Below are 27,304 nucleotides of genomic sequence, written 5' to 3'. Positions count from 1 at the left end.
GATACAACAGCTTTTTTTTTTTTTTTTTTGGTTATGCCTATAACAGTTGATGAATCGGAACTTCTCACAGTGCCAGATGGATGGAAAGAGCCAGCCTTTACAAGAGAGGATAATCCCAAGGGGCTGCTGGAAGAAAGCAGTTTTGCAACATTATTCCCGAAGTATAGAGAAGCATACTTGAAAGAGTGCTGGCCCCTCGTCCAGAAAGCCTTGGGTGAACATGTATGAATTCTTAATAATTGTGATGCTGCATTTTATCTTTTGGGACACACATGTCTTAACTAAGCTTATAAAAGTAGTGGAAGTTGCTTGCGTTTAGAATAAGCAGGGTCATTTTTTGTTGGCATCAAAATCAGTGAAGAACTGTGTAGCCAGACTTGCAGTCCTTTATAGATGTTCTTAGCAAAGCTCTCTGCTGGTCTTCTCATCCAGACCCTGACAGCTTTGTTCAGCACTTAAATCCAGGGAGATACTTTGGGCCTTGTGACATATATTCAGTCTGGTTTTTGTCTGTGTGTGTGTGAATTTCCTCGAGCTAAAAGTTCCTTAAGAAATTTTGGAAAATAGATCTGCAGTCAATATATGGCATTCTGTTTGTTAACTGCTTATTGTTAAAGCTGAATTGTAAGGTTCCCATTTAGAGACTGATGCACTGTTTCTTTTCAAATACTGCAGTATGTGAACGCAGCGCTGGATCTAATTGAAGGAAGCATGACTGTCACTACCACTAAGAAGACTTTTGATCCATATGCAATCATCAGGGCTAGAGATTTAATAAAACTTCTGGCAAGAAGTGTTCCATTTGAGCAGGTCTGTATTAAACACTGGAGGTTTGTATCTATCATAATGCTTATAGTCTATCTTAAATTCTATTCTATATCCTACTCAAATTCTGTCCTATAAAAGAGTACATTTTGGAAATGTGGGATTTTCAAGTGAGTCAAGTAAAATAAAATACATATTTTAAGTAAATATATCTGAAAGCAAAGTGAGAAGAATAAACTGAAGTAGTCTCTTGACTCTTATGAATAATAGACTTGCATTCAGATGATGGTTACTGCATCTTTTCGTTTTAGGCAGTTCGTATCCTTCAGGATGATGTTGCCTGTGACATCATTAAGATAGGCTCTCTGGTGAGGAAGAGAGAGACTTTTATAAAAAGAAGAGCACGGCTTCTTGGGCCAAAAGGATCTACTCTGAAGGTATTTCCTCCAAGTGTAGTAACCAGACAGTTCTTACACCCAAATTTGTGTCAGGTCTTCATACTTAATTAATTTCTTTTTTTGGTGTAGGCCCTGGAACTGTTAACAAACTGTTATATTATGGTGCAAGGCAACACTGTTTCAGCTCTTGGACCCTTTAGTGGGCTGAAAGAGGTAAGGGGAGGTAGATGGGCTGTTTTGTGTAGCAAATGCAAACTTCTGTGCCCAGCTCAAGGGCAGGTGCTAGGCAAAATCTAGCGACCTCAAGTATTTCACTGACTTTTCAGCTATGTGTTAGTAAGATACAGGAATATTTGTAGTCTTCTTGTTTTAGCTGCTGAATTTTGTTTAGACTCTGAGCCATTCTGTCTTGGAAGAAAAAATATTTGTTTATGTTTTAATACCTACATAGAAGAATGCTTGTCAAAAGCAAGTTCCTCATAACACCGTAAAATTCCTGGGAACATGACAGTAATATATTTTTTTGGGCCTGCTGGACTCTATTAGAAACATGGCAAACTTCCAGTTAGCTGTGTGCATTAGCTTTTTAAAGGCTGAATTCGATAATCTTGGAGGTCTATTATAACCTAATGTTTTTATCTCACTGCTTTGGGGAGATGGAGGTGGGGAGAGGAAGCAAGATAATATAGCTGGTATTTTAAACGATTAGAGTATGAAACACTTGCTGAGTTTCCTGTTCTTCATTTTGTATTCAATACAGGTTAGAAAAGTTGTTCTGGACACAATGAAGAATATACATCCCATATATAACATCAAGGTTAGCATAGTCCACTGTGCGTCTTTGTTTACAAGAAAATACTATTTCTTCCCAGATAATTGTGTGTTAAGAATTTATATGTTTCTGTGTGGTACTCTGTTTTTGAGAATTTCTGCAGTGTGCTGCTTTAAAAAATCCTGACTTTGACATCCTCCATTTTATTAGGATGTATTGCCATAATACCATTAACAGTATCTGAGAAAGTATCAAAGGAAGTGTGTATAAACTTTCTACCTTTCAATTGTTTGCTTGATACTTGCTCATTTACACTGAGGCACCTTCTCCAGTGCATTCTGTCCCCATTTTGAGATGTATGCATCTTTCTGGTTCTCCTGTTCTTAATTAAGCCCCACTGCTCTCACTGAAGTGAGAGATGGAAGGTTTGGATGTAGCATATTCACTGTAAGGATGTCTAGTAAAATTTGTATTTTGAATCTCTTGACTGCTACTCTAATACTATTTTTAATAACTTCTTTATGACATTCTGAAACTACTGAAGACTCTGATGATCAAAAGGGAATTAGCAAAAGATCCTGAACTGAGGACACAAAGTTGGGAAAGATTTTTGCCTAAGTTTAAGCGGAAGAACTTGAAAAAACGCAAGGAGCCCAAGAAGAAAAATACTAAGAAGGAGTACACACCGTTCCCACCTCCACAGCCAGAAAGCCAGGTCAGCTGAAACTTTATTTGGTTATGTAAGAATGTAGCACAGCTTGAAATCATGTTCTTTGTAAAAAGAGGTTGGGAGGTTTTTTCTGTCAAGATCTTGATTTCCTGACACTAAACATCTGGCTTATAATCCATAATTACTTAAGGCTTCTTGGTACTTGTCGTACATAGATTGATAAAGAATTGGCAAGTGGTGAATACTTCTTGAAAGAAAGACAGAAGAAACGCAAGAAAATGGAAGAGATAAAGGTAAAGTTGTACTAGTGCACTGTCCAGTTAAAAAGCATTTGACTTCTGACTTGAATTTTCTTTTTGTCCTTTTTGCTCTGCTTTACTGCTACTTGACCTTTTTATTTGTAACTTTAGGCAAAGCAAGCAGATGCAATCAAGAAAAGACAAGAAGAAAGAAATAAAGCTTTTATTCCACCGAAGGAAAAGCCAGCTGTGAAAACAAAGAAAGGTGACCATTTTTTTTTCCTGTTCTAAAACCTTCTATTGTCAATTTCTAGGCTAACTGACTTTGCAGATACAGCCTAGGGAAAAAAAAGGTCATACAAAAAAATCCTACTGGTCAGAGCCGTGCCTAGAGTTGCCAGGGACAGTAGAAAGATCATGCAGCCAATAATTCTTTACCTGTAAAATTACACTTATCTGTAGAATGGCCAATCTCAGTTGGCTGTCCTGGCTACATCAATTTATGGCTTTCAGTCTTATAGTGAAGCTGCCATAACTTTGACCTTCAAGTGGCTTTTCTAAAAAGAAACCCAAAAGCAGTATTTACTTGAAAACTTACGCATTGAAACAAGCATCTAAAAGTTAAAGCAAAACCACTATATGCAGAGTAAGAGCTTATGTTCTCAGATGATTTTTTTTTTTTATGCACTAGAGAAACAAGTCTTCAGTTTTCTGAATTTATTGATTATGCTGCATATTCATAGTATTAGATATACTATGTATGTTTGGTATTGGCTATACTACCTATATATTACACTATATTTTACAAAATTTCTTTTGAACTTTAAAGTCTGTGTTTCTTGAAAAGCATGTGTTCTGCAGCATTGATACAGTACTAATTTTTTGTGACAGCAGTAAATTTCCAGTGAGCCTGTTGTTGACTTCACTGTCTCTCAGATATGGTGCTTTTCTAATTGATGTGTGTTTTGAGCTAAAATCCTTCAGTCTTCCAAGAATAAATGACAGAAGTAGTTTGTATGTAGAGAAGAACTGAGATCCAAAGAAGACACCTGGTACCTACTGTTAGATGTAGGAATTAACTACATGTATGAGATAGGAGAGTTAGATCCAAACTCATGCTCAAAAGAGTAAATACTGTCACTCAGGTGAACATAAGAGTAGGTTATTCATGTTGTTCAGCATTAGATGTTTCACTTCAGTATTCTATAGAAGTCTCTTATAAAGGTCTGCATGCAGGGGTCAAAGATCTACACCATATGCCTCCAGTCCACCCTTCCCCATCCTTTTTCCAACAGTAGCCATTAATGGATGGCCAGGGACAGGCATATTTGGGATCTTACCACTTTAATTACTCGCAGAAAGACAAAATACCATGGAAGATTTTCTGGGTATAAGCATTCAGTTATTTTCTTCTCTTCTTGTATGAGATCAATCATGCCAATAGACCTATGTCTAAGACAGTGTGTATGTATTAATTTCAGAGGAGTACAGTTGCATTCTGAGGAGTGGGGGATAATAGTTTGTATTGTGGTATCTGTGTCCAAATGCAGCTGAATGGGATTTTTTGTATGACTGTTCTCCTTTGAATTCTGCTGAGTAAGATTTGTAGATAATACAAGTTTCAACTAAAATGATTAGTTGAACAATCTGTAAAAACATTAGTGAACATAAAATGAGTCCTAACCAATGCCACAGGATGCAGTTTACTGTGTTTATATATGAAGTCATCTCGTAGGCTGTTAAAATTTTTAAGAAGTAAAATTCCTGTCTGTTACTTTCGTATTTCCTACTACGTAGCCTCCACTGAGAAAAAAATTGATATCGAAGCCATCAAGGAAAAGGTAAAGAATGCAAAGAAGAAGAAATTGGGAGCACTTCCTGAGGAAGAAGTAAAGTTAAAAATGGCAGCAGATGAAAAGAAAAAAAAGAAAAAGAAGTAATTAACCATCCAAGATGCTCACTTTTCTCCTCCAGTAGTGAACATTTTCACCCTTGGAAGACTGGAGACTTTTTGCTGTTGGTATAATCCGGATAAGAAAAGACTAAGTAGAAAGGTCATTCTATTTTCACAAGTACAGTTTAATTAGTGGACTTAAAGCAGCTGTGCAGACTTGCTAAAGTTGGTGAAGAAAATCTGGGCTGCTATGGTGTTTGAGAAAGTAAGAGAGTTTGGATAATGCCCCATCTGCCTAAAGGGAAGGTTTCATAATAGAAACATTAGGAGTTTGATGTGGAGTGATAAACTTTAGGGTCAGAGAACTCTAAAAAGGTGAAAGTTCAAGGTAATTCTTCTGTGAAAGACTACCAGACAATATGCAGCCTCAGTTGTGGTGATAACTTTTGCTAAACAGGCAAGATTTTTTACTGTATTATGCTTTTGTTTCTGTAAAAGCTGATTATTTTTGTGTGTCTTGTCTTGATGTTAATAAACTATTTTAATATATTGTTCTTAAGTCCTTTAGTTAATAATCTACTGCCCAACCTGCATGTCGTTTTCCAGGAAACAAACTCACAGTTTCATATGAGAATTAAACAAGCCATAATCTTCATTGATTACCATTAATACCATTAATAAACTCTCATTTATTAGCATTATCTTTGTGGGTTTTTAGACAGAATGTGGTACAAAGTAAGTGTCTTTACGCAGGGAGTGTGCTGTGGAGAAAGCATGAAATCATTTGATCTACCTTTAAATATATTTTTAATTTATTTCCTGCTTGCAAGAAGGTCTTAAAAAATTGTGTTCCTCTTCTTTTTTTTTTTTTTTTTTTTTTTTTTTTTTTTTTTTTGAGGCCCTGCCTCTATTTTGAAGGAAGTTTAGAGGGTTTTCAGTTTCCTGAAAATGCAAAATGTGATGAAATAAAAGCACCAGAAGAGCAACTGTTGCTTATTTTGTATGTTTAAGATTAAAGAAACAAATGTAATGAGGCGGTAGAGCCACACTAATTTCCTGACTCTAACAGAGTGTTTTTGCCAGGTTTTGGAATGTTGATCACCTGCACATGCAGTAGAAATGATTGTGCTAGAATGGTGCCACTTGCTGCTTTTTTGGTTGATGACCTTCTATTTGAAACTAGTAGGTGAAAACATAGCAATTTTTTTTTCTTACATTTAAATAAGAATTTAGAATATATGTGTTTAGATGGCCAGTACATGTGTGCTGAGACATAGCTAAGGTGCTTGCCTTTTAGGGTAGGGCACAACATCAGCCTTAATGTGCCTTTCAGTTATGTGATCATTTCTTGGCAGTTCGTTGTTAAGGGGGAAAGAAAATCTTAGGGACTGCATTGTTCATCAATGGCAGTTTCTTGTGTAATCAGTCAGGAAAATAGTATTTAAGCATATTTTACTGAGATAATGATTCTGTAAGTCACAAGCCACCCCACTGAGAAACTGTAGTGAGCTGATGGTTTCAGTGATACCAGCACTATGAAAAGCTTTTTTAGAAACCCCAGCTGGTGTTTTGCAGTTGACAGTGCAAAGGGGAGACCAGTGTTCAGAGCTTGTCATGCAGTTCAGACCTCTCACAGAGCGCAAGGACTAATTTCAACTGGAGCCACTGCAATACGTGAATTTAAATGCCAGTTCTGAGGGTTTGCCCCCAGAAACGTGCTTCAGCAGAGGAGTCTGCAGAGAACCAGTAAAGGGGAGCCTGACTGTACCCAGGGAAGGAGCATGAGTGTCTTAGGGAAGGGAGAGTCCTTGGCTGAACTGCATGAAGCCCCTCTCATGATGGAGGAGTGGCACATGTGTTCGTGTTGTTGTTTAAAAAGTTAAAAACAAGTGTAGGGCTGGTTGCCCCATAATGGTCTTGCAGGCTGGCATATCATTTCAGGAACCTGATCTGGTTGTGAAAGTATACTACAAAAAAAGTGTTTTCCAGCTGCATCAGCTAAATGCTTGGTTGCCTGAGTTGCAGTGCAGGAAAACATAGCCCACCTTGGTGGCAGCTTGGCTTAAATTATACTTAGTTCTGTGGAAGTGTGTTTTTTAAATTTAGGACTCACAACTGACTCCTGATTTTTTAGCTTTTACATCAAATCCCTATCTGTAGTAGAATTCTTAGCAGTCTTCAGGCAGTCTTGTCCTGTTGTTATGGAGTGGAAGGCCATCAGATTTTGTTTAATATTTTTTGTTTATTGTGGACAGGTTTCCAGGACTCTTGTACATTTATTTAGTTAGCCTGGAAAATCAAGAGAGTTTACTCATTCCTGTAGGAAAGTTAAACCAAAGGATTTGTCTGCCCAAGAGTCCTCATCTGAATAGCAACTGGCTGCATGGTGACACTGTTGGTGCTTTTTGCACCTGTTTTTTGAGAGCATGGGTATACAGTTGTGAAACTCATATAAAAAGCAAACAACAGAAAATATAGTGGATTTGGAAGAGTAAAAAAGGTTTTTTTGTATTTTCAGAACAGCCTGAACTATTGCAAATTATCTCCATAAACTGATTGATTATATATCAGTGTTTTGCATTTATCATATGGAATTCATGGGCATGTGCCATAAATGTTCAAAGTGGTTTCATCGTCCAGAGCTAAATACCTGGATTTTTGGATGTCCCTAAGGTGACAAAGCTACTTGTTTACCTTTGGCTTCTTGACCTTCAGGCTTTGTTTTGTATGAAAGATGCCACGTTGTACAGTTTGGGGTTTTAATTACCCTAAGCTCCCTGTGATTAACAGGTTTTTTAAGGAAGCTTTTTCTGCGGTATTTTGTAAGAGCTGCTGAGGTATATAGTTAAATGTCAGTGCTGTGGATGTTTTGAACTGTAAGGTCTCTGTGTTCCTTGTTTCTTCTCCTGGAGACTGAGCATAGATTAAACTAAGCAGGGGGGAATTCCTGCTGACCTCATTTTAAGCTCCCTGGAAACAGCAGTGTATGCACTTCCCTTTCCGGCATTCCTAGTAGTAGGATCTAACTGTACAGGGCTTCATAGGAGCAGACACTGGTGGGCTCTGTGCTGGTGCAGGAACCCTGTGCAAGAGAGCGTAGAGAGAGTAAATCCTGCTGCCCACGTGCCACTTGTTGGCCTGTTTTTGATGGGATGTTGCTGTACATGGAGCTTGAGGCTTGGGTTTCACACGAGAGTGCCCAGACTGCATGGGTGATTTATTCAGGGAATGCTGTAATGCCATAATGATTCTAGTGCAAGCAGGTAAACTACCTGGAGGAGTAGCATGAGAAATGTTGAGTCCCAACTCCAGTGTTTTCAGTTAAAATCCACACCAATAGTGGGATCAGGAGGAGGTATGCAGAAACACTGAAAGGTACTGTGGTGACAGTATCCCAGAAATGAAGGGGTGAAGGGGAACTTCCTTTACAGCAGTGTGAGTCAGTGCCCTGAAGAGGGACATGGTGCAGAGGCTTCCAAATGTATAGATACAAATCACTGCCGTACAGCTGTGAGTTTGTGCAGCTCTGCTCCTTCAAGACTTTGCTTGAGCTGAGCAACTGCGGTTGCAGAGGTCACACCCAGCTGAACTCAGGAGCTGTTCCCACAGCTTTGTGCCTGCTTCAGATGTGCAAGTTCCAGGAGAGTCATTCTTTGGTAGCTGTTGAACCACAGTTTTAACTGTGGGTACAGTGTGATTTTATCTGGAGTTCTATCTTTGCCAGCACTTTGTTTCTCAGTGTTGTGTAAGCTGGAGATGATTGTGGGGTTATTTTGTGCACCAGCAATTACGCTTTAGCTCATGTTGCAAATACACAATTGCCATACATGGAAAGCAGGAAATAACAATTTATTGTTTGAAACAGCAGTAAAACCCCTAGGCTCAGGAAAAAAAAAAACCAACCAGGTAAGACTGCAGTGATACATAAACACATAAACACAGCTGAAACTGTCTTGGCATAGATTTCATGTGTTTAAAAACAAATTCTAAGCAAAGTGAAGTACCAATGGCTCCAGTGCACTGTGAGAGTGGGAAACACACTGCCTGCCACAGGATGCAAATGCCAGAGCTCACAGGGATCCAAAAATTCTTTAAAAAGGATTTAAATGATCCAGGATACTCTGCACATTGCTGTAGGAGCATCCAAGGAAAGAGTGCAATAGGAATGAGAGAGGCGAGTGCTCTCCCTGAATCTTGGCTGGGAGTTCGGGCCAGGCTGCTGGGCTAGACACCCTCCAGCCCTTCCCAAAGAAAAGCGTGCTGGGCAGCTTCCCGCACCTTAGTGTGCTGCCGAGACAGCATGCTCCCTTACCCACCACATCCCACACACTGCTCCACCTCAAAAGAAATTTTAACTTTTTAACTTTTAAAGCCATTTTAACATCTAAAGCCATTTTAACTTTTTAACTGGTTCTGAGCAATGAGAATGCTGTTTATTATCAGCTCTCATAGCTGCTGCCTGCAACGAAGATAGTATTTCTGTATTTCTAAATCACTCGTGGATGCAAACAGTGTCTCTACCAACCTTTATGCTGCCAGTAACTTATGTGAAGGTAAGAGAGGAGTTGAGCCAAGCCAAGCACTTGGCTGGTTTTCTACGTATGTGTCACCCACTACCAGGTGCTAGAGACCAGTATTTGGGTATGAGCCAGGTGGCCAGAATTGTCAGTATAAGGAGTAATGACCTTAAGGCAATAACAGAGATGCAGAACTCATCACATGCAGGTCTGTCCCAGTCTGGACGCCACTTGGAATCACCTGTGAACAATACAATCGCTTGTTTTCAAGTATTACTGCATCAAGGGCAACAAATGGAAGCAGTAATTGTGGCAGTACTTACCAACGACTTTGTCACGCTCTGCATTTCCTGGAGAGAGAAAACAGGTGAATGTAAGCAGACTTTTAAGTTAGAAACCATTTGACTCTAACCAAAAGGTAATGATGTGTGAGCCTCACAATGGGCTCACAAATACAGGTAGGGGAGAGGCATTTCCTTCCAGGAAGAAGCAAAGACCCGCTGACTCTGGGAGAGCCCTGCAATGACTGCAATGGAGAGAGTCCCTACAGGGACTTTGCTGAGGAGTGCTTCATCACCCCGTTTTGACTTCTCCTCCTACCAGTGGTTGATGTAAAGGTGACTTGCTCCCTGAGGTGTGCTTCCCAAGATTACTTTGGCTTCTGCCCCCTACCTTGTGTTTAAGATCCTCAACATGCAGCTAACATTAAAAAGCCCTATGAATCTGGGACTCCCTCATGTTCCTGCAGTGCTGGTGTTTTAACACCACCTTCCCACTCCTTTACTTTATCAAAGATCGAGTGCTGGGGAAAAGTGTGACCATACCCTCAGCTCTCCCCAAGCAGATGTCCACAGCACAGTGCCTTGTCCTTACAGGAACTTCCCTTCTGACACCATGAGCCATTACAAAGCCAAGTGCAGGTGAATCAGGTAGGCTGTCAGACTCAGGCTGAGCATCACATCCCCATAAAGGGCTCTTGCATGTCAGCCTTGTTCTGTCCCGGTGCTTAGGGGAAAGCAGATGGCCTGGCTGATCTTCACTGGAGTGAGCAGCTTTGTCAGTGCTGTGGATGCTCTCCCCACTGGCAGCAGCACAGCAGGGGCAAGGCTTGCTTGGATCTGCACCAGCTCAAGCCACAGCTCACGCATCAGATAATAACCTGGAGCCCCCAGGACGGGACATGTATCCCCATTATCTGCTTCCCATTTCTGCAAGCAGTAACTTGGTGGGAGTGGAGGTGGTAACACCTTAAACTGCAGTACCCCTGTCTCCTGTATTATAGCCTGTAGCACGTGGAAAGCAGACTCCACCCTGTCATTCCCCAAGGTAGAAAACAGGCTCTTTCCACCTTCCTCCCTCCTCTCTGTGCATCATTGCCCCCATGGCTTCTGACTGCAGTTTTTCAGTCTATATTTAAGAACAAGAAGAGTGCTGTGCCTGCCTCCTCTCGGTATCTTTTGTGCACTCTTTCCCTTTCTACATGTGCTCAGGGAGGAGGACTGGTTGTCCTCTACTTACGACAGAGCTGGTTGGCACAGCGATCACCACCGCAGTCACTGCACGCTGTTCCTGTCTTGTACGGGCGTGTTGGGTAATTCCCGCTGCAAAGGAAGTAACACTGCTCTTAAACAGCCCTTGGAAGGAATATCTACCACTAATTAGATTTTGACTTGAGTTTTCCTTCACTTGTGTTTAGATAGAGTGATGGTTTTTGGACAGTCCTGTCTGAGTGCCCTGTGCCTAAGACAGGCAGTGAAGCAGAAGAGGTTTAGGTGTAGTGGGGCACCCTGTTGCTCAGGAACCTGGAGATAGTACTGCAAAGCTGAAAATTAAACAGCTCAAACTAGTAACTAGTGTGCATAGAGACTGTGGGATCTCAAAGCTCACTCTAGCTATAGAAACAAGAGCACGTTCAGTTACTGTGTGTGTACGTGTGTATTCAATGCTGAGGAGGAAATCTCTGGTGTCAGAGAATCTCCCACAGGTAATGATTTCATCCATTTGTTTGTAAATACTTCAGGAGTGATATGGGTCTCCCTCCTGCTACCTCCCTCTGCCACTAGCATGAGTGGCACCAACAACCTCTGCCCAGGCTCTTGGCTCAATTTTACTTGCTCATATGTCTGCTACTGCACCAAACACAGCTCACTGCTTCACTTTGCTTGCAGCATGGCCAAAGCAAGATTTACAGCATACCTCAAACTTCCCATAAGCACAGACAGAAGGATTTTTTTTAAGCATGCAATCTCATGAATTCATGCCCCTGCCAAACTTCATGGAAAGACCTCAATTACTTTCAGTAAGGTGAGGCTTTCATTGCTCAATCTAAGCTGAAGAGTATATTCACTTTAAGAACTGAAATTATGTTTACATCTTGCTTGGACACTTGGCAGAGTTGAGAAGAGTTCAGGATTACATAAAGAAAGAACTGAAGCTGCTGCTTCTCAAAACAAGAGCTGTATGTGACATTACTCCACTTGTTAGCATATGACAGCCCGCTTGCAGTGTCATCACCCAGCAGAGAAGGGTCCAGCTTTAAAGTCCTCTCTGGAGCCCCTTGTCTCCCCAGAGAGAGACAAGGGGCTCCAGAGAGGACTGCCTGCTTTGCTGGGTGCTGGTGAGAGCATCACTCTTCTTCCCCACGGGGTCCCTGCTAACACACAGGACAAACAATCCTGTGATTTTGGTCCTCTGCACAACACATTTGGCTGTGGGGCTTCTGGAAAAGCAGCTGCTATGTCACTTCTAGGGCTCTGGTCAGCAGTACATATTCTTCCAAGGATGAAGCATGGGAAAAAGGAATGCCAAAGTTTGAGATCAATGGCTGGTCTGGTCTTGGCCCAACACTCTATGCATGTAAAGCTCTTAAAGCTGTATATCCTTCTGACTGTGTATGAAGGACCTCTAGATCAAATTTTGAGCAGCCCCAGCCTCATGAGCAGCCCTCAGCTGCTAAGACTGCAGCTGCAAGCATTGAAAACTTCAAAATTTATCAAACCATTAACCTAGAGGGTTAATTATGCAGGCGTGTGTGGGAGTATCTTCAGGCTTTGGGCTTGCACCTTGGCGACTATCTGGGGCTATCTTGGCACTCAGGAGAAAGGGATTGATTTTCAGATGATCACTTCAGTATTTTCATGTCAGCATCTAATATTTTACCCTTTTTACCAGTTCCACTGCTTTTTTTGGCTTCAATACATAGCCCTCATCTAGCAAATAAAAAAATGATGGCTGGACAGAGGTGTAGCTCTCTCCATTTTGGGAATCATTTCCTTTCACAAAAGACATGAATAGATAGACTAATCTAATAAAGTTGCACGTTGTGGGATGGAAGGGGTAGGACCCTGTGAAATTTTCATAGTGAGAAACCTTACGGCGGCCCATAGTTGCAGATGAAGTGTGCAGCGTTGGTTATGGGGGAGTATGCCACCCTGGGACAGAAGTGGACAGCACAGCCAACCTTGTAGCTTGTAGCCCAAACAACCTGCAAAGACAGACAGGTACACTGGTGACAAAGGCTTTGATTCAGTATCTGAAGCATTAGGAGAAGAGCTGCCCTCTGCTTTACAACATCCAAATGGGCTGAGGAGCACTCCCTGGGCAGGCTTCATGGAAAAAAGCAGCAGTGATGGATCTTGAACTCACGGGTTGGTCTGAAAAATGACTAATTGTTTTTACACTCAATTTGCCACATATTTATTAAAACAATGCTGAAAAAAGGAATACGTGGCTGTAACAGGTTGTTTTCCTTTCTTGCAAAGGAGAAGGTTAAGTTCACCTCATTGGCTTCAGCTAATCCATTAGCTTTCTGCCTTTTCTGCTGAGGGAGATCAGTTCAAACCTGTGCAGAAAAGGCTGCATGATCTGCCACAGCTCCTGTGAGGGTTGATTGCTGCTGTACTAAATCCTGCAAGGACATATAGGCAAACTGGCAGAAGGCACTGGTGTTACGAGAGGAGCAGGGAAGAGGATTGTGTCCAGACTGCAGTCCTGCCTTTTAGCATCACAGCCATGACTGAGATAACACAGAGGCAAAGGCATTACATCATTTAGTGATCCTCTGTCTACCAGAAGCCCTTTTGTGCAATCTACCATCCTACATCCAGCTCCAAGATCAGATCAAATGCTGCAGTCCTGGAAAAATAAATCCCATGACAGCAGCAGAGGGGAGACAACGGTATAGCGATACAACAGCAGCGCTGACTGATGTCAAAGATCCTGGCAGCATAGGAGATAAACACATTCATGCCCCTGCCTCTGTTTGTGCCTCTTTGGTGCCAGGTCTGGAAGAGGGGACAATGCTGAGGCTCTTGAGGATGTTTTCAGTGCAGTGGCACTCAGAGGCTGCTCCTGACACCAGCCATAGACAACTGCATCCCCAAGAACTGTGACGGACTTAATCACACAACCTTCCCCATCCCAGGCAGCCACTGGCTGAGGCATATGCTGGGGATGTAGTTGTGGTAACTGCAGTAATTGTGCCCAGGGAAAATTCTCTTCTCCACAGCTGGGAAGGAGGAAGAGGAATCAGGAGTTCCCTAAAAGTAACGACCCAAGGTTATCTCCCAAAGCTGGCAGACACACACACCTAGCTATTGTCACTATCACCACTGACTTCAAGTGTGAATAATCTTATTTTTTCATTCTCCCCCATGACACTGCCTGGACTCCTCCTCTACAAACAACACTGTGCCTTACTGCCAGATAAAGTGCATTTCACGGCAGTTCCCAGATGCTGACTCTTGCCATGTCCTTGTGAGCAAGCTCAAAAGCAACACACTGTCACCTCTCAAGGTTCTGCATCTAAATATCTTCTCTGCACACAAGTACCTGCATGTATCATTCAGACAGCCCACCAGCTTCACCTCATCTATTCAAGTCCTAAATGCAGATATGTATCCTTGCACAAAATATTAAATAGCCTCAGGTGAAAATCTAACCCTGGAGCTGCTGCTGTCCTGCTCTCCTATAGCTGTGGGTAGTGATTGCAGGGCTGCATGCAGTGGCACTCCTCTCCCTCACTCTGCCTTCTTTCTTTGGTAATAGTGGTTGAGTAAAATGTGCATATGATACTTGCAAAACTGCAGACATCTCTTTTCACGATGGCATTTCCCCAACTCTTGGCCTGGGGAGGCTACTTGCCAGAGCTGGGACCTTATCCCACCACGCTCTGAAGCCCACAGCCACTGCCTGTTTTTTGGCCATTGCTTGGCTAAATCTGACTGCTTGATGGCTGTACTGTTTTCTTCCTGAAAAAGAAATAAAACTTCCATATTTAAAATAATAATACAGTCACTCTTTTTCTCTCATAAATGAGAACATAAGAATACCTCGTGCACACGAAGACTACAGCCCTTGGAGAATTTCATTGAATCCTGAACAGAAATGCAGAATTTCCATGTCAAAATGGCAAAGCTGATCATGGTTTAGATGGAGAAATGCAATGCCTACCTGTGTATAGTGGCCACATACTCCTCTGCACTTATTGGTGTCATAAGTGTAGAATCTGACCTCGTTGTACCATGAGGTGATGGCTGTTTTCACAGTAAAGGCAGGAAGTGAGCCAGTCCAGAGGTTTTCTCCAACGGGGCTAAATTTGGGGTGAACTTTCCCTGGCTCTCTGAGGTATATGTTATGTTTAAACAAGCATTTCTTTGCCCAACCTCTTGCAGTCTTTGCCAAATCTGGATCCCAACTCTGCAAAATAAAGACATTTAGAAATATTGGTTACATTAGCACTTCATTAGCAATGCAGTAAATCAGAGCAACTTCCAGGAAAAGCTGTGTCTTAGTAGTGTATGTGCTTTTGGTTAATTTGTTTTTTGCTTCTGTTGAGACTTACAGAGCTGCATGGTAAATTGGCTTGTAGGTTCATTTTGGATTTGCACTTAGTTACTCATTAAACTTGAGGAAGTTTTTGGGGTGGTGCGTGATCTTGGCTGACTGGTTTGTTGGACACCAAGAGCTGTATGTCAGTCAAATACACTGTTAGTGGTACAATGTCCATTTCAGGGCTGTGCCAGTCATGAGAGAACATTAATGTAAATTAAAGAGTGAATCTACATGAAATCTGGAGAATGAGCGTTATGCTTACCATACCACTCAGGCAGGAGTCTCATGCAGCCTCATACATTAAGCCCACTGCTTGCAGGTCACTTCACAAGCACACTGGGATTTTGGGGACAGTATAAACTCAACCCCTCGGTTAGCATCTTTGTGTTTGGCAGCTTCAAATGTTAGTGCCGAATTCATATTTGTGGAATGACTCATTCACTTACTACTCAATCCTACAGAAAGTGATTATTTAAGCAACTGAGTTATATAAATGTCTTTTGTTTGCATTGGAGGTGGTGTCTGCTCTTGCTAGGTTTTCTTGTGCACACAACTTGGTTAAGTGATTACAGCACTGTACCTCCGGGAAGATACAGTACCACAAGTGTATGCCTGTAGTTCTAGTTACACTTTGTGTTATAGAACTAAAGTTCTCCAGTACTGAACTACTTTGAAGGTTTTTTAAAGTAAAACTCTTTTAATTTGTCCTTCTCTGAATTAATTAAAATATCTCACTTGCTTCTGCAAATGATGGAATTGTAATTGTTTTGAACTGATCAGCAACCATGACAAGGGAAAGGGCAGATTGCAAGTTTGTAATTGGTAGATTTTTTTTTTTTTGCAGAAATCTAACAAAGGTAGGTTGTTAGATTTTATGGCCATGTTTTACATAAATAACTTTGTACCATAGATAAGTCTGAAACAACGTGTATTGTTTATACTACCAATAAGTATTTAAAAATCACATGATCACACCAAAATGCATCTACAGAGATTTGAAAATATTCTGTAACCTATGTCTTCCGTTTCTTCCTATGGCTGACATTTGTTTTTTCCCCACTGTGTTGGGTTGACCCTGGCTGGATGTCAAATGCCCATCAATGTCACTCTGTCAATGTCCTCCTCAACTGGGCAGGCGAGAGAAAATGCATCAAAAGGCTCATGGGTCAAAGTAAGAACAGGGAGAGATCACTCACCAGTTACCATCATGGGCAAAACACATTCAACTTGGGCAAATTAACTGAATTTATTACAAATCAAATCAGAGTAGGGTAATGAGAAATAAAACCAAATCTTGAAACACCTTCCCCCTCCCCTTCCCCCTCTTCCAGGGCTTAACTTCACTCCTGATTTTCCTCTCCCTCCTCCTCTACAGCAGCCCAGGGGGACAGGGAATGGGTATTGCAGTCGGTTCATTGCATGCTGTCTCTCCCACTCCTTCCTCCTCAAGGGAAGGACTTCTCACACTCTTCCCCTGCTACAGCATGGGGTCTCTCCCACAGGAGACAGTCCCCCACAAACTTCTCCAAGGTTAATCCTTCCCATGGGCTGCAATTCTTCATGACCTGCCACAGTGTGGGTCCCTCCCACAGGCTGCAGTCCTTCAGAAACAGACTGCTCCAGCATGGGTCCCCTGGGGAGTCACAAGTCCTGCCAGCAAAGCTACTCCAGTGCAGGCTCTTCTCTCCATGGGGCCACAGGTCTTGCCAGGACCCTGTTCTAGCGTGGGCTTCCCACTGGGTCAGACTCCAGACATCCACCTGCTCCAGTGTGGGGTCCTCCAGGGGCTGCAGGTGGATCTCTGCTCCACTGTGGACCCCCATGGGCTGCAGGGGCACAGTTGTCTCACCATGAACCACAGGGGAATCTCTGCTCTGGCACCTGGAGCATTTCCTTGCCCTCCGTCTCTGCTGACCTTAGTGTCTTGTAGGGTTGTTGTTTTCCTCACATATTCTCACTCCTCTGGCTGCAATTGCTTGTGCACAACAGCTTTTTCCCTTCTTAAGTGTATTATCCCAGAGGCACTACCACAGTGGCTGATGGGCTTGGCCGTGGCCAGTGGCAGGTCCATCTTGGAGCTGGCTGGCATCGGCTCTGTTGGACAAGGCAGCTTTTCACAAAAGCCACCCTATAGCCTCCTCGCTACCTTGCCATGCAATCCAAATACACCCACAAAACTAACATATAAATAATTTGCCTAGGAAATCAGTATATCAGATACTAAAAGTAAAATTGGGACAGGGTCTCTTATTTCAAGTGAGCAGCTGGTAATTCCTTAGATGATAACTTTCAAGATCATGATGGAAGATGTATGATTAAACAAGCATTTTGCATCCTCTTGGATGCACCTTAGTGCTTCATGGTCTTTTTTTTTCTCCACATTCTGCTTTTAAGAGCCTACACATATCTTTTCTCCTTCATCCTGTAAAAAGTTTATAGTTCCATAAAGGTATACATGTATAAAAGTAAGTTAATAAGCTTAAGTATACTTTCCATTTTTGTGTGAATGCTTAAACTGGCTGACAGTTGAAAAGCAGTGCACAGAAACTGATGGTTCAAAATGATCTGAACTATCTGTATGCTGTAGTTATACTCCTTATTTGCTTATAATACTGCACTCATGCAAAAAGACTGCATTAAACAGCATGGGAAAAATACACAGGACAAGGAGATTTGCATATAGATCTCACTGTTGTTTGAGGAAGCAGTACTTACATTTATTTTCACTCATGAACTACTTTTCAGTTTTAATTTTGTAATGAGTTTCTTGCTGATTTAGGGAGGAAAAAATTGAATGTATAATATACGAAAAGTGATCCAAGGCAATGTATAATATACAAAAAGTGATGCAAGGCAGCAGTAAGTCAAAGGAGACAGCTGATAAGTCCTGATGAAATTGGTGAGACTCTTCGTACTGACTTTGAGGAGCCTCAGAATAGCTCTAAGCCATGCTTTGGGTGGATGAGAAAGGGCTCACATTTGTCAGGTAAAAAAATTTTCAGATCAACATTCTCATTTTATAATACATGTATTACAAATATTGATAGTTAGGCTTTGTTACTTGCAGTTAAAGGAATTTCCATCTTGTATTTTCTTTTAAAAACTAGTTTTCCAAAAGATGGAAATGCCCTGAATTCACAGTCTTACTTTTTAAAATATCTAGGTGGGCAGTTATCTACAGCAAAAAGAAGTTCCCTGCGAAATAAAGGAGCCATCTCCTTTTTCTCCTTTTTGAAATGCTAAAGGCCACTAAAAAAATGAAGAAATATGCCATTTTCTATTCCAGTGCTTTTACTTCCATTATAGATTTTATCGTGTCTTGTACTACTTTCTTCAAATTAAATTGTTCCTGGAAGAGGTCATTATAAAGACTAGTGGTTTTGCCATGTTTTAAAAGAAACTTACCATGGTTCAGTTCTTGGTTTAGATGTAATTGATTTATTTGTTTCTTAAGCTGCCTTTTTTCCCCAGATTTCAGTTTTTTACTTTATCAAAAGGAGAAAGTAAGCCCAATTTAAAAAGATGAATACTGCTCTTTTAACACATCCTAGCAAGATTTTGTTGGTGTAGGGCCAGTGAAGAAATGTAGAAAATAAGAGTCCAAAGTAACACATACTGGAAGTTCAGCATGCCCAGCTGAAGAAAGCTGAAGAAAAAGATGCATCTAGAAGAGAAACTAAATTATTTCCTGTCAGGTTTGAAATCTGAGCTTGATCGCTGCTCACTTACCCCTCCCTGATGTTTTAGTGTCTGACAACCAGAAATGGAAAACGAACTTTTTTTTTAATATTGGTTGGGGTGTTGCTAATTACAGCTGTGGCTATGTCCTCTTCTGGTGGTGACTGCGCAAGACAGTATGGAAGATGAGCAAAATGAGAGATCAGAATTAGGATAATGGCTATGGCCCACTTGAGAGATCTGTGGAGCTTATCCCAAGAAGAAAGACTGTCTTTTGCATGGTAGCTGCAGGTATCACTCCCTTATGTGTCCAGGGAGCAGGGAGGGGGCAGAGCAGCCTGGAACCTGATGCCCCCAGCACTTGCTCCTGCTGCACTATTGCTTTTGGGCCTTCTCTGTAGCCCCAGCACCAAGGAACAGCTCTGTTGGCTCAGCACTTGAGAGCCTTGCAGAGAAAGTGGTGTTGGGCAACACAGTCTCTGTCTCTGTCAAGTGAAGCATGAAAGGGTGTGCTTAGGTCTGTACATAAATCACACCTTGGGCTGTTAGGTTGAGGGCTGAAATCCCGAGTTTCAAATGAGGAATTTAAGTCATGGCAAAACCATACACACACCCGATCACGTAAAGCCACCTAATAATCAGAGCTTTTTTCCTCTGCTTTAGAAAGTAGTCACTCATATGACTCCAGGAGGTTCCCTTTTTTCTTATTTTTCGCATTTGATCAGAAAATAATCTTTGAGAATCATGAACATCACACAATGCTATACACTTGTAAATAAGTTATGAAGATCCCCTTACCATGTAGAGCATGTTGCTGGCTGGTGGATTCACTCCAGAGCGGTAACTGTTATGGGTTTGCACACATTCCTCAATAAACTTTGGATCTTCAATATCAGGCAATGTCGATGGTTCATAGGAGTCAGAGAAATGAGAGAAGAGCAGGAAAGCCAGCACACAAGCAGAAAATCTGCTTGTCATTGAGAGAAAGGCCGAAGATAGATGGTGCAATCAGTAAGTCACTGCCGTGCATCCAGCACCAGCCTCTCTGCCCCGGCCTTCCAAGTGGCGGCAAAGAACCAGCCCCTCCTCTCCCTAAGTATCTTTTATGCCGTCCCTCATTAGCATGGGAAGGGGAGGGTAGGCGTGGTTTTAGTGTCTTAGTAGCGCGAGTTGTGAGGGTAGCTGCGGTTTGGGTGGTGCGCACTCTCGGGTCCTAATTCCGGGGTCTGCTGTGGGAGTCGTACGAGGCAAGTACCCCCTGAACCAAGTGTTCTGTTCGTGACCCCACTCCCTGTGCTTGTGCTGTCGTTCACTTCGCGGTATAACACACTTAAGTGGAACGCTGCGGTGAGGAGTATCAGTGTCGAGCCTGCCCCCGCAGGGCCAGAGCTGAGGCTTGGTTCCTTTTTGCGGTTTGTGCGCGGCGCCCGTGAAGTTTCCTGCAAGATACGCCACTGAGCGCTTATTTAAGGCATATATGATCACTGCTAATGCGATTAACCCTTTCCTTATAGCCACGCGTCTCAGCATCTGGTCTTTTTAGCTTAAAAGGCAGAGTGTTGCAGCTGTACGAGGTGGTTTTAGCTCCATTAGCAGCGTTTTGCTTTGGAAGGCTCGTGGGCTGGACTTATCTTAGGCATGGTAATTGAATATGGCATTAGTCACGGGAAACGAATCATTTCAAGAACGTTGCTAGGAGAATAAGGAAACTAAAAGTTCACATCAAAGCTCAGAGGCAGCCGTGCCTCTTACTTGTTTTCTTCCACCTTTAATTGTGGTGGGCAAGCTTCTCTCATGTCGTTTGGGCTTCCTTGTTACTGTTTGTTTGGCCCCAGTCATCCCTTTCATAGCAACAACTACGGATTGCAGAAGAGTTTTGGTTACATTTTCTGCTTTTGATGAAAATAGGTGCTGTTAAGGCTGTTGCTGTTTCTTTCTTTCTTATATGTTTTCTTGGTGGTGGTTTTTATAGTTTTATATTGTTTTATTTCTATAGGTAATCCAAACAGCTACCTACCTCCTTTCCATTGCAACCAAATTGTTCTAAAATAAAGCTGCCACTTCTTTTTCTTTCTTTTTCTTCCTTTCCCTTCCTTCCCCTTTCTTCCTTCCTCCTCCTTCCTTCCTCCTCTCTTTCTCTCTCTTTCCTTCTTTCCTTCCTACTTTCCATCATTCATTCCGTGTCGTTTTGTTTTACTACATCCCAAGGGATCTATTAACAAGAATCTTGGTTGTGGTGCATTTTTATTCTATGGGATGCCATGAGCGTTCAGAGCTGCAGTGTGACTCAGAATTTCAGTCACTGTGTTCTTAAAACATCAGGACAAAGATAAAGGAGGAGAAACAGCTTTAAATATTGATAGCACAATTATGCATTGCTAATATTGGTCATTATCTCTTAGCTTGAGAGATGGGTTTGTTTCCCTTACTAACAAATGTACATTGGAACAATAGGGGTCAAGGGCTAAATGTCTCTTAAACTGAATCCATCAAAGGATTGGGCTTTTAGAATGAGGCTGAGATCTTCTGTTTCTAAATCAGAATCTATCCTGGCCCCATTTCATGTTCTGTTTCCCGTTTTCCTCCCTGCTCCCCACATTTTGCCCTTCATGAAAGCTCAGAATTTTGTCACCATCTCACATCCTAAAATTAAGCTCTCCCCATTGACACCCCAGCTTAATCCTTGCTCCATCAACTTTCCCTGGTATTCTTCTAGCTGTGAACAAAGCTTAACTCTGAGAGAAGAACAGAATAGTGCAACTGACAATAGTGTAATTTTAATGGACACTGACACAATATAGTAAAGGACAAGCTTTACTTCTGTTTGTAAAAAGTAATACATATAGTTAAATCTCTGTTATCTGTGAAAATTGTGTCTGGAATAACTGAAGGTTAATGGAAATGAGTTATTATGTCTTTTGGATGCAGTGGGCCACTTAAGACATGTCTTTGTGATGGCCAGGTTTCCAGGAGGCTTGTTAGCACATGTAGTAATAGACAGTCTCTGTGGTCCCCTTAGCAGTGAGCTAGCCTGGAGCCAGAGCTAACAGGCTTATACAGACATGGGAATGTGTTGCAACTATTGCCAATAAATTAATAAGATTATCTCTATGCACAGCCACTTGTCTTGAGTGAGGAAGCAGCTTTTCTTATGCTGGATAAACATCACAGGGATAATGGAGAGATGACCAAGTTTGTTTTTTTTTTTTTTTTTTAATTTGTGCAATTGTCTGATACTAATACAGCAGTAGGATCGCTATCAGTATTGTAATTGACCCTTACTCGTAAAAAAATGTGTGTGGAAATCGCTGTTGTACCAAAAGAACAGCACTAGCACTCAGTACCAGAAACAGTGGCCTTAAAATTAAAACACTAAGACAGTACTGGTCACAAGAGGAAGGAGGATGCTCAGCAGGTGGGATGTGTTTTGGCACAGGAGGACCGGGGGTGTGGGGCCACGGTGGCTGGGACTGGGGCTGTGCATCCCAGTCTGGATACCAGTTGGCATAATCTAAAAGTCAGTGAAGAAACAGGTGTTAAGACTCATCAAACTTAGACACAGGAAAGCAATTAAGAACAATTTTATACGTACTTATCAGCTTCTCCCGGTCTGTATTTTCTGGAAAAAGATCAGAAGAGGAAAGAAATGTGAGTATCATTAAGTGGTAGTTCTTAATGTAAAGAGGTAAATCTTTGCTGGTGCCTGGCGGATTGCACTGATGATGCCAGTCAGCGCCTAAAACATCCAGCAAGGGGGAAGCAGGCCAACAAAACCAGGTTCCCAGTTGGTGTGCAGCTCATATTTTTTCTTGAATTGAATGAGAAGCAAAAAAACCCCAGCTGTATCAGGAAGAATTTGTGTCATGGGGAAGAAGGAATATCAAATAACAACAAAATAAGGAATTTATTTCAAATTGTTACACATACCAAATTTAGGTAGTTATTGACAGAGAAATATAACTACTAAATTTATCACAGAAGTACATTTTTGCTGAAGTTTTGACACATCTGCAGGATTCCCTACATGCATGCTATTGAAATTGCTCATTTGGCCTATAGGAGAATATGGTAAAATGGGTTGTAGGATCTAGCACTTCATTTTTAAATGCTCTGTTCCTCCTCTCCCTCCTTCTAGTCTTTGAGATATTTCTAGTTTTCCTGTGATGCATCAGTCTGAGACTTTAAGCTGAGTCTGCCAGGATGTCATGGAAGGAAATAAGAGTACCAAATGCTCAGTAATTTCTACAGCTGAAGCTGTCTAGAGCTGTCTAGTAAAGACCATGCCCATTAAACCTCTGTATAAAATTTGTACTTGATTTAAGACATTGTTGCATGTCCTTTCATCTCAGTTTATTTAAAACATTGACTAATTTGGCAATAGGTTTAATGACATAATGGTCTACAGCTGCAGACTGCTGTGGAAAAACAAGCTCTCCTTGCTGTTTTTTAGAAAACTGTGGAAATTAGAAATATGTGTGCTTTTCAGTATTGTCTTTTTATTGGTTCTGAAGTATAGTTGTCTGGAAAATGTGTTAGGACATGCTAAATAAGCAAGAAAGCAGAAGTTACATTTCTTATTTCTGTTGGGAGAGAAGAGACAGACAGTGAATATTTTTTGGGGCTGAAGTTTTAGATTTTACTTCCTGATCAGACAAAAGGGAGAAAATAGTCTAACTGATACTTCTCTGCATCAGAAACTCTGGCTTCTACTTCTGAGAGCCTTCAACAGCAAAGTGTTGCAATTAATTCCTTCTTATACTATTCTTACCAGGGTTTGGTACTTTTGCTGTGTAGTGGGCTACAGACCCACTATGCACTTACTGGAAATTGACTCATTGTTATATTTCCACTACTAATTATGCCACTTTTATTTCTATGCAATTTTCTTAGTTGATCACTTTGGTCTTACCACAGAGCTTGTCTACACACTTCTCATTACTGCATCCACTGCATGGTTGTCCTGCTTTATATGGTTTCCTTGGGTAATTCCCCCTGCAAAGCAGGATAGTATTTTGTTAGCTGCTATTGTAAAGGTACGGGGGGGGGAGGGGGAGGGAATCCCTTTATCAAAAAACTTGTCATTGCAATTATTTGAAATTCCTTTTAGATCAGATTAAAGCTCTCAGTAGCATGGGGAGCAGTTACCTTGTGACTCTTGCTACTGAAAATTAATGAGACTTCTCTGGCAATACTGTGTTATTCAGTGTAAACATACAAGAATCTGCCTCTAGTCCTTGGATTATAAAAAGCCTGTAAAAGGTGAATCAAAATATTGCAAGGTACAAGATAAACTAGAGGATTGTCTGGTTTTTATTTCCTCAACTAAAATGTGTTGTTTGAAGTTTGGATGGGGCCATACAGAGATATAATCTTCCTCAAGCAGAAAGCTTGCACCTTTACCACTTTTCCTGCAGAGACTGAAATCAAAACAGATTTTATTCTACCATCTGCATTATGGTGAGCACTCTCAGTTATGATCTGCTTTCCTGCTGTTTTAGAAAGGGATTCTGCAGGTCAAGATAAGTCCAGCAGCTTCTATTCTTAACAGCCAGGGGAAGTTTCCCTTAGAGCAGTGACATGAGGGTGTAGCTTATTCTGAAATCTGTTACAACTGCTCCATCCTATATCCTATCTGATATAGGTCAGCTATAGGATATTTATAATCTTTACATATTTATATATAGGATATTTGGAAAAAAAAAAAAAAAACAAATGCAATAATTAACTTACGCTGGGCCATAGTTACAAATGAAGTGTGCTGCTTCGGACACTTGTGAAAAATGTTCAACTGTATTACAGAAGTGAACTGCACAGCCAACTTTGTAACTCTCTGCCCAAACGACCTGCAGGACAAAGACACTTTTTAAAGACTGACAAAGCAACAGCATTAAGTGAGGAAGGAGAAGGGAAGTATGTCACAGAAATATAAAATATCTGACACAGGAGCAACATCAACAACCCAAAGGGCAGTTGAGATAAACGACTGATTGACAGGCATTTTTGCATTTACTGTCTGGCACCCATATAAACATGAAATTGTCAGGGGGTAACCCCTTTCCACCATTAGTGGAAATAGAACTTGGGCTTTGTAATATTTATTTTTATTACAAATATTAATATTTATTACAAACCCTGGGGTTTGGAATGTTTATTTCCAATCTCTTGCAGCAACAAACTGGGGGTGAAAAGCGCTCTGTAATTCCTGTTCCAAAGCAGTCTGTTCCAAGCCTGTATTCAGATTTTCAGTGAAACTATTAGGTTATAAACCATTGGCCACGTAAGGCTCACCTGAGTGTAGTGACCACATATGCCAGTACAACTATTGGTGCTGAAATCATAGCTGCTGCCTTCATTAAACCAGTCACTGAGAGCTGCACCCACAGAGAAGGTGGTGGCTGTGCCAGTCCAGATGTTTTCTCCAACAAGTGGGAAGATGGGGTGAATCTTCCCTGGTATTTCAAGGTTGGTATTGTGTTTAAACTTGCACTTCTTTGCCCATGCTTTGGCAGTCTTAGCTAAAGCAGCATCCCAGGACTGTAGGAAAGGGAGAAAACTTACTATAACCTGTGCTGCAGTGACTTAGCTGAATTCAAACATTTTTAAACAGAAACTTGTAAGGATTCTTTTCCTCTTTTCTGCTTTCCTCTCTGCATTCAGTTTCTTTCTCTGACTTGAAATTCCTACTCCTATAGCAATTTTTTTCTTATTTCTTCCTTAGTTATTGCAGGACACGCAGTATCTATCCACTGTCCTATTGTATCTGACTTGTTAAAATATTTAGAGCTGGAACTGCAGTCCAAAAAAATCTATTAAGAGCTTTTAACTTTCATGGAACACCTTTGATTCAAGAGGTTTCTCTATATTTGTTCTGCTGTTATTCCAGGTGTGCTGGATCTTTGGTCTGAGTAAATAAGTTTGTTCTTTTGCACTAGCTTTTTTAATTAAACATTGTTTTTAAAATGGCAAGACATTTAAACACCAATACTCTGAATTTTACCCCTTTAGTGTGAACTTCCATTCATAGAAATGATTAATATTGAGCACGCGGTTGTACATTAACTTCCTTTCCAGTTATGCAGCACCGCTGGAGGGCTTGGAGAAATGGTATGAACTGACTGGGGTTACCTCCCTCAGCTAGCTATACACCTTTTTCCTTATGTATTCCACTGAACAAGCTGAGACCTACCCATAGTTTATTCTGATACCCATTGTATTTGCAGGAAGCTCTGCTTTCCAGCCCAGGTATTACCCCTGCTACAGCAAATGAAGATCAGATATCTAAATGGATGTCTTGGCAAATCCCTTTATTCAATGCATGTTCTTGATTGGAAGAAAGAACAGAGGATGATAGATTTCCAACCAATCCTGTTCTGCAGATTGCCTACTCTGGAACTTTTTAATACAAAACAGCTTCCCTGTATGAAACCTGACCTGACATAAAACAGACTACTATCTCTCTTACAAAGAGGTAGATAAAGCTGAGCTGAACTGAACACTGTTTTTTGCAATACAGCTCTTTGCTCTGGCTGAAGTTGAGAGTAGCAATTTTTTTTGCTAAACAAGAAATTCCCTTCACATTTTTAAAACTGAACAATACTGTGTCTTTTCTGTTTCCTACAAAAAAAAAAAAAAACAAACTCATGTTGTACAGGAATCATTAACTGAAAGGGAAAGAATAACACAATGCAAATGAAAACTAAGATGGGCTAAATCAGCAGCCCAATCTATAGTAATTTCAAGCAGATCACAAGCACCATCTTACCATGCGAAACATATTGCTGGCTGCTGGATTCACTTTGGATCGAAATGTGTTGTGAGCTCTCACACAGTCTTTAATGAACTTTGCATCCTCTGTGTCAGGCAAGGGATATTGTAGATAAGCATGATAGCAAACGAAGAAATCCAGTAAAAACAATGCTGCAAATAAAAATGCGATTTTCATAATTCTTCAATTTTTTAATAAGTTTTTATATGAAAAATCTCTTAGGTGGAGATGATACCAGCAAACAGTTCTTCAGAAATTGTCCTCTGGGTGTGGAAGCACTTGAAAGTGTCAAAATAACAGGAAGTGAACTGAAATTGCTTCATCAAGTACAGCTCTATCTGACATCATAGCTGGCTGTCAAAGGGTAAAGAATGAAACAGGCACCTGCCACGCACATTAGCATGGAGCAACACTCCAAGTATACTTCTGCCTTTTCTTTGAATGTGCTCCATCCTGGTTGACTGCCAAATTATTCTGTGATTGTAGGTCTTATCTGAGGAGATGCTGCAGAACAGCTTTCTTAAAACCTGCATCAACCATAAAAATTGTATCTTTGACAAAATACAAATCTGCTCTTCAGCTGATTTTAGTATTGCTTAGTCATACCAGCCTAGTTAAAATTATGTTGCAGTACAATGCTTCCACGTCAAAATTACTCAAGGAATAAGCGGAATTAGGAAATCTGCGCTCCAGCAGGAGAAAAACGCAGGTTCCTGAACAGCAGCTTGCTGCAGAACAGACCTTCTGACCTGGTTTGGTGTGTAACAAAAGTAC

General features: G+C 41.2%; 3 protein-coding genes across 3 annotated transcripts in view; 1 reads left to right on the top strand and 2 right to left on the bottom strand.

Annotated features, from left to right (window-relative positions):
• The window catches only part of KRR1 (KRR1, small subunit processome component homolog), a 6,248-nt gene extending 951 nt beyond the window's left edge, over positions 1-5,297 (top strand). Inside the window, exons 2-10 of the mRNA XM_027886794.1 lie at positions 47-222; positions 676-810; positions 1,077-1,202; positions 1,293-1,376; positions 1,924-1,980; positions 2,480-2,650; positions 2,821-2,898; positions 3,016-3,109; positions 4,642-5,297. Of these exons, the coding sequence (XP_027742595.1) occupies positions 47-222; positions 676-810; positions 1,077-1,202; positions 1,293-1,376; positions 1,924-1,980; positions 2,480-2,650; positions 2,821-2,898; positions 3,016-3,109; positions 4,642-4,784 (1,064 nt within the window). The 3' untranslated portion in view covers positions 4,785-5,297. The remainder of the gene's footprint in view (positions 1-46; positions 223-675; positions 811-1,076; positions 1,203-1,292; positions 1,377-1,923; positions 1,981-2,479; positions 2,651-2,820; positions 2,899-3,015; positions 3,110-4,641) is intronic.
• Positions 5,298-8,571: 3,274 nt separating this feature from the next.
• Positions 8,572-19,955, bottom strand: LOC114058917 (glioma pathogenesis-related protein 1-like). The gene is made up of 6 exons (XM_027886788.1): positions 19,564-19,955; positions 14,707-14,952; positions 12,630-12,739; positions 10,774-10,856; positions 9,579-9,605; positions 8,572-9,496 (listed from the first exon to the last, which is right to left on the bottom strand). Exons 1-6 carry the CDS (start codon positions 19,741-19,743, stop codon positions 9,345-9,347), a joined length of 798 nt encoding a protein of 265 aa, XP_027742589.1. The 5' UTR covers positions 19,744-19,955; the 3' UTR covers positions 8,572-9,344.
• A 2,088-nt stretch (positions 19,956-22,043) lies between these two features.
• On the bottom strand, positions 22,044-26,707 carry LOC114058918 (glioma pathogenesis-related protein 1-like). The gene is made up of 6 exons (XM_027886789.1): positions 26,528-26,707; positions 25,054-25,299; positions 24,496-24,608; positions 23,675-23,757; positions 22,358-22,384; positions 22,044-22,276 (listed from the first exon to the last, which is right to left on the bottom strand). The coding sequence occupies exons 1-6, from the start codon at positions 26,705-26,707 to the stop codon at positions 22,044-22,046; spliced, it is 882 nt and encodes a 293-aa protein (XP_027742590.1).
• Positions 26,708-27,304: the final 597 nt, after the last annotated feature.

The sequence above is a fragment of the Empidonax traillii genome, unplaced genomic scaffold (assembly GCF_003031625.1).
Source record: "Empidonax traillii isolate 1590-97213 ecotype Southwest subspecies unplaced genomic scaffold, ASM303162v1 scaffold195:size1760703, whole genome shotgun sequence".
NCBI lineage: Eukaryota > Metazoa > Chordata > Aves > Passeriformes > Tyrannidae > Empidonax > Empidonax traillii.
The sequence above is the reverse complement of the archived record's forward strand: the minus strand, read 5'-3'. Positions and strand labels throughout refer to the sequence as shown.

Coding starts and splice junctions, on each gene's coding strand:
- LOC114058917 (XM_027886788.1), bottom strand. CDS start 19,743: ATGACAAGCAGATTTTCTGCTTGTGTGCTGGCTTTCCTGCTCTTCTCT. Junction 14,953..19,563: donor CCAGCAACATGCTCTACATG/GTAAGGGGATCT, acceptor TTTATTTTGCAG/AGTTGGGATCCAGATTTGGC. Junction 10,857..12,629: donor ATCTGCAACTATGGGCCGCC/GTAAGGTTTCTC, acceptor CTTCCTTTGCAG/CGGGAATTACCCAACACGCC.
- LOC114058918 (XM_027886789.1), bottom strand. CDS start 26,707: ATGAAAATCGCATTTTTATTTGCAGCATTGTTTTTACTGGATTTCTTC. Junction 25,300..26,527: donor CCAGCAATATGTTTCGCATG/GTAAGATGGTGC, acceptor CCTTTCCTACAG/TCCTGGGATGCTGCTTTAGC. Junction 22,277..22,357: donor AGACCGGGAGAAGCTGATAA/GTACGTATAAAA, acceptor ACTGACTTTTAG/ATTATGCCAACTGGTATCCA.